The sequence below is a fragment of the Pyrus communis genome, chromosome 16 (genome assembly GCF_963583255.1).
Source record: "Pyrus communis chromosome 16, drPyrComm1.1, whole genome shotgun sequence".
NCBI classification, from domain to species: Eukaryota; Viridiplantae; Streptophyta; class Magnoliopsida; order Rosales; family Rosaceae; genus Pyrus; species Pyrus communis.
In genome coordinates, this window is record NC_084818.1 from 3,346,166 (window position 1) to 3,361,946 (window position 15,781).

The 15,781-nt window shown below is 37.5% G+C and overlaps 1 protein-coding gene across 1 annotated transcript; it reads right to left on the bottom strand.

The window, feature by feature from the left end:
* Positions 1-1,992: 1,992 nt before the first annotated feature.
* On the bottom strand, positions 1,993-14,179 carry LOC137720671 (cleavage and polyadenylation specificity factor subunit 1). The gene is made up of 27 exons (XM_068459763.1): positions 13,591-14,179; positions 13,295-13,441; positions 12,747-12,900; positions 12,060-12,195; positions 11,511-11,656; positions 11,084-11,179; positions 10,957-11,009; positions 10,667-10,798; positions 10,198-10,249; positions 9,954-10,073; positions 9,594-9,728; positions 8,935-9,063; positions 8,590-8,667; positions 8,246-8,383; positions 7,509-7,603; positions 7,094-7,287; positions 6,163-6,950; positions 5,719-5,799; positions 5,555-5,620; positions 5,353-5,430; positions 4,856-5,086; positions 4,544-4,666; positions 4,207-4,383; positions 3,784-3,969; positions 2,911-3,284; positions 2,513-2,623; positions 1,993-2,361 (listed from the first exon to the last, which is right to left on the bottom strand). Exons 1-27 carry the CDS (start codon positions 13,917-13,919, stop codon positions 2,358-2,360), a joined length of 4,353 nt encoding a protein of 1,450 aa, XP_068315864.1. The 5' UTR covers positions 13,920-14,179; the 3' UTR covers positions 1,993-2,357.
* Positions 14,180-15,781: the final 1,602 nt, after the last annotated feature.

Genomic DNA, 15,781 nt, shown 5'->3' on the forward strand with positions numbered 1-15,781 from the left:
CAATTGCCATTGCCAAGTTTATTAAAAAGGTAAAGATAAAAAGGAAAAAAAAATAAAAAATTTAAAGGTAATTTTGGTTTTGTCAAGAAGCAGTGAATCATCAAGGTGGCCAAAGTTTTGATTTGGACTTGGAATTGGACCCATTTAGAAAACAGAAATTCAAACACTACCTCAACTTTGGTCATTGTCAAATCACTTGTGTGCCTCTCTCTCTCTCTCTGTCCTCTCTCTTAACATAAGCGTGCATGCATTGCTAAGATCCCACTTCTCGTTCTAGATTTTCTAGGAGTGTACTAATGCCTTTATGGAAAATTAAAAACCCTAAACCCAAAAAAAAAAAATGAACTTTAACAAAAAAATTTCTGGTATTGTTCACTTTAACGAAAAACTACATTTTTACACTAAAAAGTCAATCTTGATACTATTCACTTTACCCTTTATTTTGTTCTTATCATTAAAATTATAAGTTTTCGAACCATTTTCATTAGTTTTCCTAAAAAAAAAAAACACACAATATATTGCAAAGAAATATGAGAAATGCTAAAACTCTCTCAGAAATAGGATTTTTCATGGACTATCTGTCGCTTCACAATTTATCTTCAATTCTTGTGTCAACATTATGACACATTATGCAAAAAATATATGGTAGAGAGTCTCACTCTTAAGGGTGTCTGATTAGCATTTATCAAGAAATATATATATATATATATATATATATATATAAATGGAAAGAGATAAAGAGATAAGTAGTGATGGATTGGGGCATGAGAGGGGAACACTCTCACACTCCATGGCCTCTCTCCCATTCACCACAATTGAATCGAAGGACATTGTGTTGCACTTTAACTTGACATTCTTTGAATCCATTGGTCCCGTAACACAGGTACACAACACCACCTTCCCACATGCATCCTCTTTTCTTTTACAAAACCCTAAACCCTAATTATAAGATGCTCTTTCTATTTCTCTTCTATGTTTTCAGTCAATCATTCCCTTTGCCCAAACAGATGGATCGAATTATGTGCACGTGAGTTATCATTATCTTTCTTCCTATGTGCATAACTACGCTGAGAAGTTTTTCTGTATATCTAGAACACTTGTCACATAGTATATTTTTCATGTGTTATATAAGAAAGAGAAATATTAAGAGGATTTTTTCAGAAGTGTGACTTTCTTTAGATTCTCTGTCATCTCACAGTTGAACATCAACTTCCGTTCCACTATTGTAAAACTTTGTACCAAAATCATAAGATGACAGGAATCCATGAAGAGAATTGCTTTTGAAAGCCTTCTTAACATTTCTCAATAAGCAAATAATTTATGAGTCACACTTCTTATATATATTAATAAAAATAAATAATTGTAATATCACGGGTTGTAACGTCACATCACAGTGTTTCAACGTAAAATTGCTACTCTACATGGAAAGAGAGATGGACAGCCACTTGATTAATTAGTGAATTAGGGAACACGCGCATCGCCATGATAGGCCCACGAGGTTTGTGGAACTGTGGAAAACCACTCCTGCTGTCTCCATCTGCCATTGTCAAGTAAAAAGTGAAAAATCATTTAACTCGAAGGACCCTACTCATTCTTTGCCTTATCTGCTCCTTTTTTTAATTGTTTACCCCGTGCAGTTGTTTTCTAAATTCTATTAGATATATACTTTTTTTTAAGTGTATTTAAAATGACTAAAAGCGTTTTAGTAAAAATATTTTTGAAAATCATTCTTTAGTAAAAATTCAAAATAAATCCTAAAAACACACCGTGTTTCTGCAAGAAGCACGCATATAGTGTTTCTTCTAAAAAAAAACACTTAAAAATGTTTTTGGAATCCAAAATCAATTCATCAAAAACACTTTCAGTATTTTTAGATACATTTCCAAATGAATCCATGGTGCACCTCTATTCCCATTATAAAAAAAATTTAAAAATAAATAAAAATAAAAATAACTACGAATTTTCGGAGTACAATAATTTAGAATTTTGATGTGCAACAATTTGATTTCCATTCCAAAAATTCTTGAATTTCAACATTCTTTCTCAAAAGCGAAAGAGGAGTCTGAGTCACAAGGCATTTGCGGTAATATTACAAAAATTGCATTCGGCCTCAAAGTGCGAAAAGAAATGTCGATGAAAATGGAGTTTGCGGGATATGGAGGAGATAAATCTCATGGTAGTATCATTAATATGGCTATTACATGTGAACAAATGTAGCGGTCTCGGACTAAGGTTAACGACCATGATAACTTGCAACCCATCAGCGGACACACGAATGACAATTATACTCGTCGTGACAAAACTGAACGATTTACTGAGCCTAGCGATATTGGTTAGCCGGAAACTCTCAACTCTTGTCACCTGAAAGCAATGAGCGGTCGGTCACCATTTGTTTAGCACAAATCGATAACTACAGCACTAGAGCAACAGCATTTCCAAGTTCTTATCCCTCCTCTTTCTTCTCAATTCAGTGGAACCCAACATTTACGAACGAGGTAAACACAGCACTTACAAGAAGCTCGTTCCTATAGCAAGGTCATTTAAGTTTGTGAAAATTTGTGAACGAGTCGTCCCTATCTGGCTTGCAATTTCAAGCTGTTCCTCCAATGGAAGCATCTCGTAACTGCAAGGATGGAAATTGTACACTTGTTAGGCCCAGTTTTTATCATGCCGTCAAATACTGTTAATGGTGTTGATCAACAATTAGAAGCGCGCATCGTTTCATCAGAAACTTTTACAACATCATTGGAGTTACAAAGATGACGGAATATTTCTCACCAAAGAGCAAGGCTCTTATAAGAGAATTCGAGCAACTAATAAATCTAACGATGTAAAGCACATGACATCCAAAGCCAGCAAGAACTTATGTATCTTTAACTGTAATCTAAATGGAAGGAACATGGAACTTACTGGGTTAGAAGCTCGCAGTCAACTATGGTGTCAGGGCCAGGCCGATGAGCCTTTCCATTTGACCGAAACTGGCGGAAAGCTCTTGGATTCAAACCAGCAACATGGGCAACTGCATCAACGAGCTTTTTCTGTAGTGACTGCAACCTACGAAATGTCAGTTCATCAAGAGGCGCAACACAACCAATGCTGCCATCCAGGGTACCAAATAACAAAGCATAGCGATTAGTTTTGTCAGAGCCTGGATTGGTCCCTGAAGTAGAGAGCATCTGCAACCGCAAGAACTTGGTAACATGGGTTCCAACATGAAATTCAGCCCTTGATAGAAGCTTCTGGCCTTTCCAACTCTCAGACATCTTTGGTGCATAGAAAAAGATCTGTGTTGGCATATAAATTGCGTTAAATATAAGTAAACTAACGCTACGCTATCCCTCCAACAATCACAGATGAACAACTAACTTAAAGCATTATTACAGTCGCAAAAGAAAAAAAAGGGAATTGTGGTAAAAATGACATGCATACCTACTCCATTATTCAAATATGTTCCTTATTTTTGCTCTCATTTGCCCTCTTTACTGAGTTTCCATAAAAAAAAAAAAATTTCGCCTTTTAGTTACCTTATCTAGTAATATTTACAGTCGTAAATTTTTAAACACAAGCACCTGTAAAATATTAACCCTATCCAAACATGTTTAGCAACATGACAACTACAGTAACTATACCAATTCTGCTGAATAATTTTCAGCAGAGCAGAAAAGTTTATTGAAAAGAAAAAGGAACCCCTAGTATTTTTTTTTTTTTCGGGGTGTGAGCCGGAAGGTAGAGGAGAGAGACCTAAAAGAGGGCTAACATAGATCTCAACTACAATTCACCAACCTGAATGTTCTTTTGTTCATCTGCAACTACAAGGCTCAGCGTACTTCCATCAATCAGAAATTCCGTTGCAAAACAATCTAGGTTACCAAAATCCTTGGCCAACAAATTGAGCTGAGATCCCTGCTCCTTCCAACTGAGAAAGTAAATGCTTTTGTGAATGTCACCAAGGAGGATAAAATTCTTAACCTGCAAGAACAAATTCGGTCATTGACAAGGATCATATATTGCTCAGAATCATATCGTAATAAATTAAGCATAACATTGTACACAACGAATCAATTTAAAGACACAACTTGAGAAGTTCTGAAAAAAATTTCAACGTGCACCCTCGGATTTCACATCACAAAATTAAATCGTAATATCCAGGTGTATGATACAAAGAATCAATTAAGAGAGACAGTAGAGTAAAGGAAGTATACATACAATATTCAAGCTCACAACGTACAATGGTGGAACATCAAAAAATGCCACACCATTCAGTTCAGTGCCATTCCACTTGTTTAAAGTAATTTTAGGACCTTGTGCTATCAACAGATGACCTTGAAGTGAGGCTAATGCAGATATGGCACCCTTGAATTCTTTGGCGTACACCTCTGAAACCTGAAAACAGAAATAACTGACTTTATCTCATAGAATGTGGAATTCAGAAATAACGAAACCAGGTGAAAGCTACCTATAAGGTTTGTATAGCAATAGATATTGTGGGGGATTGAAAGTAATAGTGATTTTAAGAGAGACGTTTAAATGATCCAGAAAATACCAAATTCTGAGTATTGTTTCCGGCTGAAAATAAAAGAACCCGTCCTCTAGCAGCAACATCCTCCCCTTGCACATACGCAGTCCCAATTGCTATAAGTGTTTCATTCTCGTTGGTGGTTGTATTCTGAAATGAAGTACCATGTGACTTATTTATTGAGATTAGGGCCTTAGGCATAAACCAGTGTACTTGTGGTTGTATATGTTTTATTCAATCCAGGAGTTCTCTCGGAAAGAGAGAAGAGGTGGAACAAACGCGTACAGAAAGCATAGTCCAACAACCACAAACAGGCAGATGACAAGGCAGAAAACTTACAAACAGCGTAACCACTCGAACAGTTAGAGCATTTTCAGAAGTTTGCATGGGAATGGTGGCCTTAGTTTGCCAAGGGCCACCAGATTTTTCTGGCTCCATAATCCGAACCTCAAATTCATCAACAGTATAAGTTCTGTGTAGTTCATCAGAACTCAAATTATGATTCTCAACCTGATGGCCAGCTTCTTGATCAACCAAAGACGAAAGAATTTGATTCAGTGGCTTATGAACCTGAAGAATATAATTGATTCACATTAGTCAAAGTGAGTTCATAATGCGTATGGTCAAGCAAGAAAACAAATTAACAAAAATTGATACAAAACTAAGATTAAAAAAGATTTGCACATTAAGGAAGGAACCAAGCATATATTTGAATGTGTGTGTATAGTGAACTTATCTGGATGCATACGAGGTCAACTTGTAAAAGTAAGAAGCTTAAAATAAAACAGCTACTTTTGTGCAAGCAAGAAAAATATTAAGGGTAGATATATACTCACAGGTACTGAAACTATAAGTGGGTATAAATTCTTCTCTGCAAAGTAAGTGACCTGATGAGGAGTTCCTTTTAATGGAATCTAATCAAAACATAAAAAATATTAATGCCAAAACTTTTAGTTATGCATAAACCATAAACTTAACTTCAGACATAGATGGCAGATTGGGATCAAGTATTATATTGACTTAAACTGAAGTACCCACCTTTTGTACTGGCCAATAATTGTCGTAGCTTGAGATAGGTGGTAGTTGGCAAATCTTCAATATACCCTAGAATGTAGACACAGAAGTAGAAAGGATTAGGTTAAATTTGTAAGCCTAGTATCGGAGATAATAACACAGGGAAGGGGAGCATACTGTCGTCAAACCTGTGATGTAACATATATGAGCCCATGATTACAATTCACATTGTGAAGGACAGTGAAGGCAACAACCGAACCATCACAAAGCTGCCAAAGAAATTAATAAACGAACTTAACAAATTGCCCACTTTCTTAGAAAACATCAGTTATAGTTTTTAATTTGCACATACAAGCAGTGGCCCCAAGGGCAATGAGGTCAAATCTCAGAAACTAACTTCATCCAAATTTGACCACAAAGAAAATTACCTCCATTCTGTAAAGCCAAATTATTATAACAACATGAATGAAGTTAGGAGGATAACATATGTAAATACAAGTACATTAAAGGAATACCTGATATAGAGTTCATTAGGCATTAAAAAGACCAAACAAAAGCAAACTAGCAAACACATAATATATAGGCTGTCTCAATTATTTTCCTCATTTTAATAAGAGAACTGGATTTCTCACCTGTGGATGGACACGTAGACGTTCTCTGAAAACCATTAACCAAGCTGGTCTTGACCCGGAAAGGAACAACCCCTGATAACCAGCAATGTTCTTGAAAATTGTCATTCTTTGGCACGAAGTTTCAGTTGACATGTCCTTCCTAGCATATGTGTCCAAGGGGACACGAGCAAATCTCAAGTTTCTAAGCCTTGAAGCACTAACATTAGTTAAGCCAGAAGTACCCTGTGCCGAAGCGGAATCTTCAGTTTTAGAGGTAGTCTCTGGACCTTCAAACAGGTAAGCATGGTAACAAAGAATCATCCCGTCATTCAATATCCCAAAAAGAAAAGGACGGCTATGCTGTCCTGACCATCTCTGCATAGCCAGCTCTACAACTTTCATATCCTCTATATTTTCTTTCCTGCCCTGGGCACTCACTTCTTCAGAACTTTTATTGATCAGGTTTTGGGAATCTTTTGAAGAGTCTTGCACTAAAGTATCAACTAGGTGCGTCTTTCCCGATACAAATTTATCCACGGAGAAAACACAATTAAAATTGGGCACATCAAATATTTCAAGGGAACCACTTTCATAACAAACAACACAATATATATCACCCTGATCATGTAATAAACCATCAGAACCATCAATGGCTTCGTCAACTCCTGTGGAAAGCCAAGCATCAGTACTTGCCTTCCGAAGCCAAGGCTCAGGTCCTTTATCATGATAAAGTGTACAAGCGGAGATTTGTTTCTTTGAGTTCTCAAAGGCAGCTGGAATGCTTACAGAAACAGTGCACGAAGAAGGATCTGCACATCAAAACCAGCATGAGTTTTCATTTAACCATATGGAATAGAAAAGTCCAACTAGACAAAGAACTATGAGAGCAACATGTCAAGAAGATGATAGTGCACTTATTTATATGTAGAGCACCTTGTTGACAAAAACATACCTCCAATAAGGAGTCGAATACCACCATCAGACATTCTCAGCAATACATATGGATCAACAATAGAAACTGATAACACTGTGCTCTCTGAACCGGTGGCCGATTCAGCATTCAAAGTTCCAAAGCTTATATCCTTAGTCATAAAAGAACCATCGAGAATTCGAGCACCGCGTTCATAGACCTGCACAACTCGACGCCTTGAAAATAAAAAAGGATCAGTAACAAAAAGAAGGTGCAGGATACACAAAACCACTATTCCTCTTAACAAATTATATACTTCATTAAGTTAGATTTAAATTGACTAACAAAAGAAGTTAACTGTAGAAAACACAGTTGGAAAGAATCTTCTTAAAGGGAAACCATCATTGGAGCACAGGCCAGGCAAGGAGAAAAATATCCTATAAAGATACACACTTACCTTCCAAACAAATTCCCTGCAGCAATTGTTCTCCCTTGCACAAAATAGTCAACACTTTCTGTCACTTCACTCAGAAGATCTGCTGTTTCAAGTACCTGGGGGGAGTGTCAAAGCAACACAATATGTTGGAAACTGAATTATCAAATAAATAACATTCTTGTATGGATTATCACATTAAAATATAAAGTCACTCTTTTTATCGTTGAAATACTTGACAGTGATCAGACTGAACCAGCATGTATGCTAAAAACCAGCTACAGGAACATTTGCAATCATATGTATAGCAATTATGCAAAAGATATTGAAATGTTTACAAAGAAAGTCTAGATGGGTATCCAGTAGAGGGGCAAAGGAGGAGGATCTAAAGCAGAGGCAAACAGAGAGGGAGAGAATAATTAAAGACATAAAAGAACAAATAGTTACTAATCCACAAGTTAATTACCCACACAAGCATCTATGTTATCCGCAAATCATGTGCTATAAGGCCCTAACCATACTCCCTCTCCACCACCCTTCAAAGGCTAGTTTTCCACAATGTGCATTCGACTTGCAAGTAGCTCATATGTTATGATTTGAAAAAATGTCACACATTTCTAGCTTTGCATCTTACAAACTTACAAGGAACAGTTTCATTAAGAAAAGCGTGCAGCTCTATGAACAAGACAAATATTTACAAACCAGAGAGTCCTCAAAAACACTTTTAACTTTTATCGAACACAAGAAAGTAGATGACTTACCATCGTTCGAGCCTCCAGACTTATAATTAAATATGCATGATATTCATCATCAGAAGCAATGATTTTAGAGTCGGCATTATGACCACGTGCATTCTTGTGGTAAACAGTCCAAATTCCCTTACAACCTGGTAGTTCAACCTGCAAAGTCAAAATGGGAAGGGAAGAGTTGGGTCATTTTATTATCTTGGTTACTGCCCACTCCTGTTAGCAAGCAAAATCAATCTAAAATCCCAAAGAGTGTAGGTAGGTAACATTTTCATGTGATAGATATTAAACCAGCACCAGGAAATACAAAATTATAGGCCCTGACCCCTGATGCAATCAACGGGAACACTACCACCTACCTCAGTAATCATTTCTGGATTTATTGACTGACGAAGAACAGAAAGGGCACCATTCTTTCCATGACCGGAACAGCAGACCTAAAATATGAAAGTAAACATATAGATCAGTTTCATAAAACAATGAAAACAGTAGTAACGTGAAATTCCCGGATTTTCAACTAATAACTAAAAAAATGAATGCCACAATATCCTAAATTAAAGTCTGATTAAGCACAGATTAGGAAGAGGTGATTGTACTCATTTGCATAAGGTGCCTAGGAAACAAGTTCAAGCTAAGCCTGCAGCCCATCATTCTAATCGATGAGTAATAATATAACAAAGATAAAATATGTTCATCAGACTAACCAGTTCGTAATTACTCTGTTTAGCAATTCCAGTAGCATTTGCATCTGCATTAATCCTTAAACCATAGGAGAAGTCCTTCAAAGGACCAACATTAATCAAAGAGTCCCTTACAGCAAATGAAAAAGACTTCTGCATGCACCCAAAAAAAAAAGAAGTCAAATTCAAAAATCGAAAGTCATGATATTTAACGTTATGAACTTGAGCTGCCATGTCTAATAACCGAATCAGAAAATTTTGCAAAATTGACATTGAACAATCAATTTCACACCAAGTACACAAGCAAATATCAGAAGACCACTATGTTAATGAAATGGAGCTAATGGTGATTGTAATTATGATGATTATAATGCCTAAAACAACATATTTAATTACAACAATTAGAATTAAAAAGGACATAAGCGAACATGTGGCCTTCAATTCAGATTTAATTGACTGGGAAGTGCAGCATGATTTTGGAGTGCGAAAGAGTGGAGATTCCGACCTTAATTGGATTTACCAATGCTATTATTGTTAGAAGTTCAGTCTATCCTATTTTTAATTTCTCTTCCTACCATGGAAAGGGATCCTCTTGGACGGTTACACCAGTAACACCACATATGGAACAAATTAAGCAGGAAAAAAACGGAAACAGGAAATGCATTCCCAGAAAGATAAACAACCTGAGCTGAATCTGCACTATTTGGAGCTGACCCAAATAGAGAGAGCTCCTCACCGCTAACCATATCTTGCAATGCATCCGAAGACGACAATCGCAGTCGCTTGGCCGATGGGATATCACCCTCAATATCCCCCACCTGTAAAACTTCAAGCATCAGGAATAGGAAGATAAGGTTGAAAAGTATTGCACATGCCAAAGTCTCCAAGAATGAGTAACATCAAATATGAGAGCTGAATTCAACAACTAATAACAACAAAAAGAGTTTAATCATATTTAACATTGGTATCAACTCTTTCACAAATTACGATTATCAACTCCACAAATTACGATTAAGTAGCAAATTAAGGATTTCAACACAAACCTCATCCTTCAAACCAGATGACAACATGGAGCCCCCTCCTCCACAAGTGAACTGCACAAGCAAACTGTCCCCTAACCGACTGCCCAGAAAAAATAATGAATTTCCAAGTGTTGTAACTCCCTACAAAAAAAAATTAGCAGATTATTCACCAAAACTATAAAAATAATTATAAATGGAGCCAAAAATCAGAAACATACATAGCTGAAATAAGAGTAGAGCAAAAGAAAACAAAAATGTGACTAACCGACGTAAGTACTGAAGCTTTAGACTTTGAAAGGTCAAGTCTCTGTACAACCCTGCAGATTGTAAAACAAGATTACTGCTTACCTAAATATTGAGCAGACGCATACATATGCATGTACATATACACACATACATATACATACACACGTCCTCTACAAGTGGGAAGAGAAAAAAAATACGCTTCTTGAGAAAAATACAAGGCTGTGTCACATTCCAACTTCTTGTAGTATTACTCCAAATCATATCAAATCAATAAATGGGCCAAAGTAGCATGTACGTGGAAATGGTGGTATATATTTCAAATTTCTAAAGTACAGCAGAGGACTGAAATAAATGAAAACTTAAGCCCTCTTGTATTTCTAACATCATAAAAAATACATCACCAACTCCCTAATCATGCTAAATGTCGATGATAATACCCTCCAAGTACAACTCAAGTGAAATTAAAATTTAAAATTGTAATTACTAACCGTCCATCATAAACAAGGGTGAGCAATAGTAGCTCCCCAGTTTTTGTAGACAACAGGGCTACATCGTTCAGCAACCAAGTTGCATTGGCAGCATCAAGCTCCACAGTAAAACTAGATCTTGGCATCTCTTGACTGAATAAAACAGAAAATACATTAAATTATATAAAAACAAAGTGTGGAGAAGAGAAATTAGCCAAAGAGATGAGGAGGGAGGGAATACAAGGGTGTGTGAGTTGTGAGTGTGTGTGTGTGTGTGTGTGTGTGTGAGAGAGAGAGAGAGAGAGAGAGACCTGCTATCAACAGAAACAGCATAACCGTTTAATGCCAACGCGCATGAGGCTGACTGCATAAAGTAGGTAAAAAATCTCATAAAAATGTGTTTCAGCTAATAAAATCCACTACAAGAAATTAACTTACCTGGCTATGATAATGGATAGAATTTGCACTAATCACCAGAACACCACCAATTGGAGATGGTACAGCAAGCAGCTTGTAGGAATCATGGGGGAGATTCTGACACAAATATAAGCAAAAATATAGCGAAAGTAAGGATGTCTTCCCAAATATCCAACACTTAAAGAAGGATAATCTTTCAGATCATCTGACTTGCATCAGACATACACATTCTCCAGTGCAGAAAAAGCATGCAAGACTTTCAAGAAAAATTTGTTCATATTTTTTCATATTCAGCTGAATGCTTAACCATTAATATTTTGGATCACAAAGATTCTGAACTAAATTTATCAAACATAAAAACAAAAAGTAGTTGGGGACATAAAGAAAAGAAATCTCCCATTGATAGTTTCAAAATTTGAAGATAAAATTTATCTTTTGTGGAACTTACAACAGCTGACCATATGAGCGGATGCTGCTTCAAAGTTGTGCTGATACTAAGTGCAGAAATCATACAAGTATGGTGCTTCCATGAGACACGCCCAGCCCAAGTAAGCTCCCGCTCGTGAAGGATAACCATCACAGGCTCAATGTAACCTATACAACATAAGTTATGTCAAACTTTAAAAGATATAAAGCCACGAGAAGTTATTAGAACTAACCTATTTTGTTTCAATCCTACTTGGGAATGCAATACAAGCAAATATGGATACTGATAACCACAACATTTTTTTCGTAAGAAACAGAACACTTTTATCAACACAAATCTACATTATGGAGTGAATTACGCAACCTATATGAAATTCTGCCAATTTCAAATACTCAAATCCACATATGAATTTCATTATCATAGATTATATAAAGTCCCATTAAATAATGCACACTAAGAATTCACATCCAAATATCTTCTTTTTAGTCCACAAATACAAATACAATGTTTGTCTATTAAATGTCTTACAAACATTACTCCTTTCAAAGATCATTCGACAGCCAAACTCACCATGTACAAATGTAAAATCCTTTACATGCTTCATGTCCATATCTCCCAGGTTAACAATGTAAGACGAGTCAACACGAGCAGAAATTGCACCTCCAGAACCAAAGCCATCATCTTCCCCAACCAAACCAGAGCCACCCTGACACAAGATATACAAATTGATATAGAAGAGGACCCTCTTTTATAGATCACAATCTACTAGAGGACTTTGAGAGTTGTGGCACAATGACCAAGACCAATAATTGAAAGCACTACTAGCAAAGGTATACTGCATAGGTAACACTTAGAACTGTTACTTAGGCAACAAGGTTTCACTTTTTTGCCCTCCAAATCCTACATTTTATGAAGCACGAATAGAGAATAAACTTCTTAAATTATACTTTTTTAGCCTAAGATGTCATGACCAGCACTAAGCAACACATTGTTGAATTTGAGAGAGAGCCAGTAACTCGTTGGCATAATAACCTAGATCAATTTGAGTGTGCTCCTAATAAGGGCATATGAGCCAAAGCTTACAACTGTTGCTAAGCCAAGAGTTTTCCTTTTTTTACCCTCCAAGAGTTTTCCTATGGTAAACATATCAGGAATCGAAAATAACTTATTGTTCCATAATTTTTCAACACAAGACGCCATGTTAATGCTAGTACTACCACAATCATCAAAATACAAAGTTTAGGCAGCAGAAGAGACCTGTGCAGCTTTAAGTATTATCATTTGAAAGCCATAAACAAGAACGCCTCCGCACCTGCCTTGAGGATCAACCTTAACCAATGGGCCTCTTGCAAATGACTCTCTGCCTCTTCTCAAATGAAGCCAGTCTGGGCCCTCAAAACAGTGCATAGAGCTGGAAAAAGGATCAATGAATTAATATCACCTTGCAACATGGTTAAACAAAGTATGGAAAATATAACAAAACAAAACTCTGTAAAACTAACTAATAAGGGGGATAACTAGTTAATAACGGTACAGACTACAGATTATAGACTTTAAATCTCTTCAATCACTAAATTACACAACCAACTTCAAGTAAAAGTCAGTTTATGTATTCAAGCCTGCTAGAGGAGATCAAGTATCCCCTTGGCAAATTCACGATTAAATTCTTACTCAGGATTTAAAATCAGTGACTTCAACACTTACAATACTTTCAAAAGAAAAAACACTCACGTGTGTTGCAAATTGGACTTAAACGGAGCTTCAATCGATATAACATCAACAAAATAGCAAAACTAATAACGCACCTAGTACGGAGTCCATGAATTGAATCATCAAACTCAAGAACTGAAATTTTTGCATCTTCAAAGGTTAAGACAATAGAATCTCTTCTTCTGGAACCATCACCGCCTCCGCCAGATAAAACCGCCATTGTTACCACATTACCGTGCATTCTGCAATCCAATTACACGCAAACAAAAATTTGAATTGAAACCATCAGTAATTAATTTAAATACAGCATTACGAGAGACTAATTTGGCGAATTCATCTCCTGACAAAACGCCAATAAAATCGAAAGAGGGGTTCAAATGGGGCAACGGACCTGTAATGGCACACGAGTTCGAGCGAAGCCCCAGAGACGCCGTCCATGAGACCACCACGCTTGGGTTCTCCGGAAGCCCTAGATCCTCTGGCACCCTCTTCCTCCTGAACTCTCACGACGTACACTTCGAGGACGTTTCCGGCGGTGACGACTAGGTCCGGAATGGGGCCGATTTCTCGGCGGGTAGGTGGCCAGTCGGACTCCAGGTCATCGGTCTGGACCTGAGGCATTCGAGGCACGAAGTCAGCTCGTGAGTGGGAGATGAATCCCGAGGCGCAGTTCTCGATGCCGGTCGGCCAGTGCATCATCTTGTAGGCCGCGAAGCTCATCTCCGCCGAGGTGCGGGAAAGCTAGGGTTTTAGAATTCGACAGCAGAAGACTCTGGAGTCTGAGATTCCTGAGAAATGACGACGAATTGGGGTGTGAAGGGGGTTAGGGTTTAAGAGTGGGTGCGGAGTGAGAGCGAGAGTGAAGTCTTGACCTTTTGGGGGATAATTCGGTGTTTGGCGGGAGGATGTTGGATCCCTAATTAACATGAACGTTTAGGACCGTTGAGGAAGAGAAAAGGAGGAGAGAGAGAGAGTCTGCGGTTTTGTAAGAGTTACTTTTGCGTGTGACTCCGGTTCAACCTTTGAATTTTTATTTGAGAAATTTTATTTGAGCTTGTATAATCTCTTTTAACACCGAATTTCTTCTTTACACATATTACTCTTCAACAACAATCTGAATTTTTCCTCCTAAAGGGCATGCCAGGTCCGAGCTACTAGGCTTAGAATTAGATCCACTCTTCGCCTTTGCAGCTCTTGAAGAAGCAAATGTGGCATCTCTATCAGCTACTGAACTAGCCGCTCTTCAAGCGGATCTATGATTGGTCAAGGTGACCAAGAGGACAATATCTCCTCCATATTCCTTAGACAGGCAAGACTCGGATGCTACATGCGAGAAGCATAATAGTTTACTAAACTATTTAGCCCCTTAGGCGATCTCCAATAAGGAGGGCCAAAGGTCCCAAAGCTAAAAAATAACTTATTTGCCCAAAAATCCATCTCCAACCGATGACTAAGCTATAATTTTGTGAAGCCCCTAGGCCTTTATTTGGCAAAAAAGGCATCAAACTATCCAAATGTAGCCCCCATCTTAACTTTTTTTTTCGGGGCCTAGCTCCTTAAATGCAATAGTTGATTAAAATTGAAGGATTAAAATTGAAGACATTTAAAGGTAGTTTAATTAAATTAACCAATAACTTTAAAGTATAAACTTAAAAACTAATAAATTATTTAGGGGATATGTTTAACCCCTTCGGTTAAAGATGGTATATAAGTATGGCCTGATGCTATTTATTTAAAAATAATATTTTGTAGGGCTATAATGAGCTTATTGTTGGTATGACGAATACAGCAAAAGGACAACAGAGTGTAACAATCCCAATTCCAACCAATAAATTTAGGTATTCCAATACTCGTATCATTTAATGTTGCATAGCATAAAATACGTTTTCTTCTTTTTCTTCATATCAAAAGAAAAATTTCCAATAACCTCAAACAAATCAGTTAATGTAACATCCCACATCAACCAACGGAGAGAAGGTGATGTGTCTTATATGTACATGCCCACCTCTATTTAGCATGAGGCCTTTGGGGAGTTTACTGGTTTCGGGTTCCATTGGAACTCCAAAGTTAAGCAAGTTCAGGCGAGAACATTCTCAGGATGGGTGATCCACTAGGAAGTTCTCATGTGAATTCCTATAAACAAAACCTTGAGGGCGTGGCCAGGGTCCAAAGCGAACAATATCGTGCTATGACGAAGTCATAACTGGGATGTGACATAATGTTATTAGAGCCATTATGACGTGTGGTGCGAGTGTGCCGACGAGGACGTCGGGCCCCAAGGTGGGTGGATTGTAACATCCCACATCGACCAACGGAGAGGGGGTAATGTGTCTTATATGTATATGCACACCTCCATTTAGCACGAGGCCTTTTAGGAGCTCACTAGCTTCGGGTTCCATCGGAACTCCGAAGTTAAGCGAGTTCGGGCGAGAGCAATCCTAGGATGGATGATCCATTGGGAAATTCTCGTGTGAGTTCCCATAAACAAAACCGTGAAGGCATACCCGAGACCTAAAACGGACAATATCGTGTTACGGCGGAGCTGAAACTGGGATGTGACAATTAAGGTCGTGTTAAAATTG

Excerpts from the sequence above, each read along its gene's own strand:
- LOC137720671 (XM_068459763.1), bottom strand. The coding sequence starts at position 13,919 with ATGAGCTTCGCGGCCTACAAGATGATGCACTGGCCGACCGGCATCGAG. Across the intron at positions 7,288-7,508 it reads GCAGGGAATTTGTTTGGAAG|GCGTCGAGTTGTGCAGGTCT; the intron begins GTAAGTGTGTAT and ends TTTATTTTCAAG. Across the intron at positions 5,800-6,162 it reads GTCTACGTGTCCATCCACAG|CTTTGTGATGGTTCGGTTGT; the intron begins GTGAGAAATCCA and ends TTTCTTTGGCAG.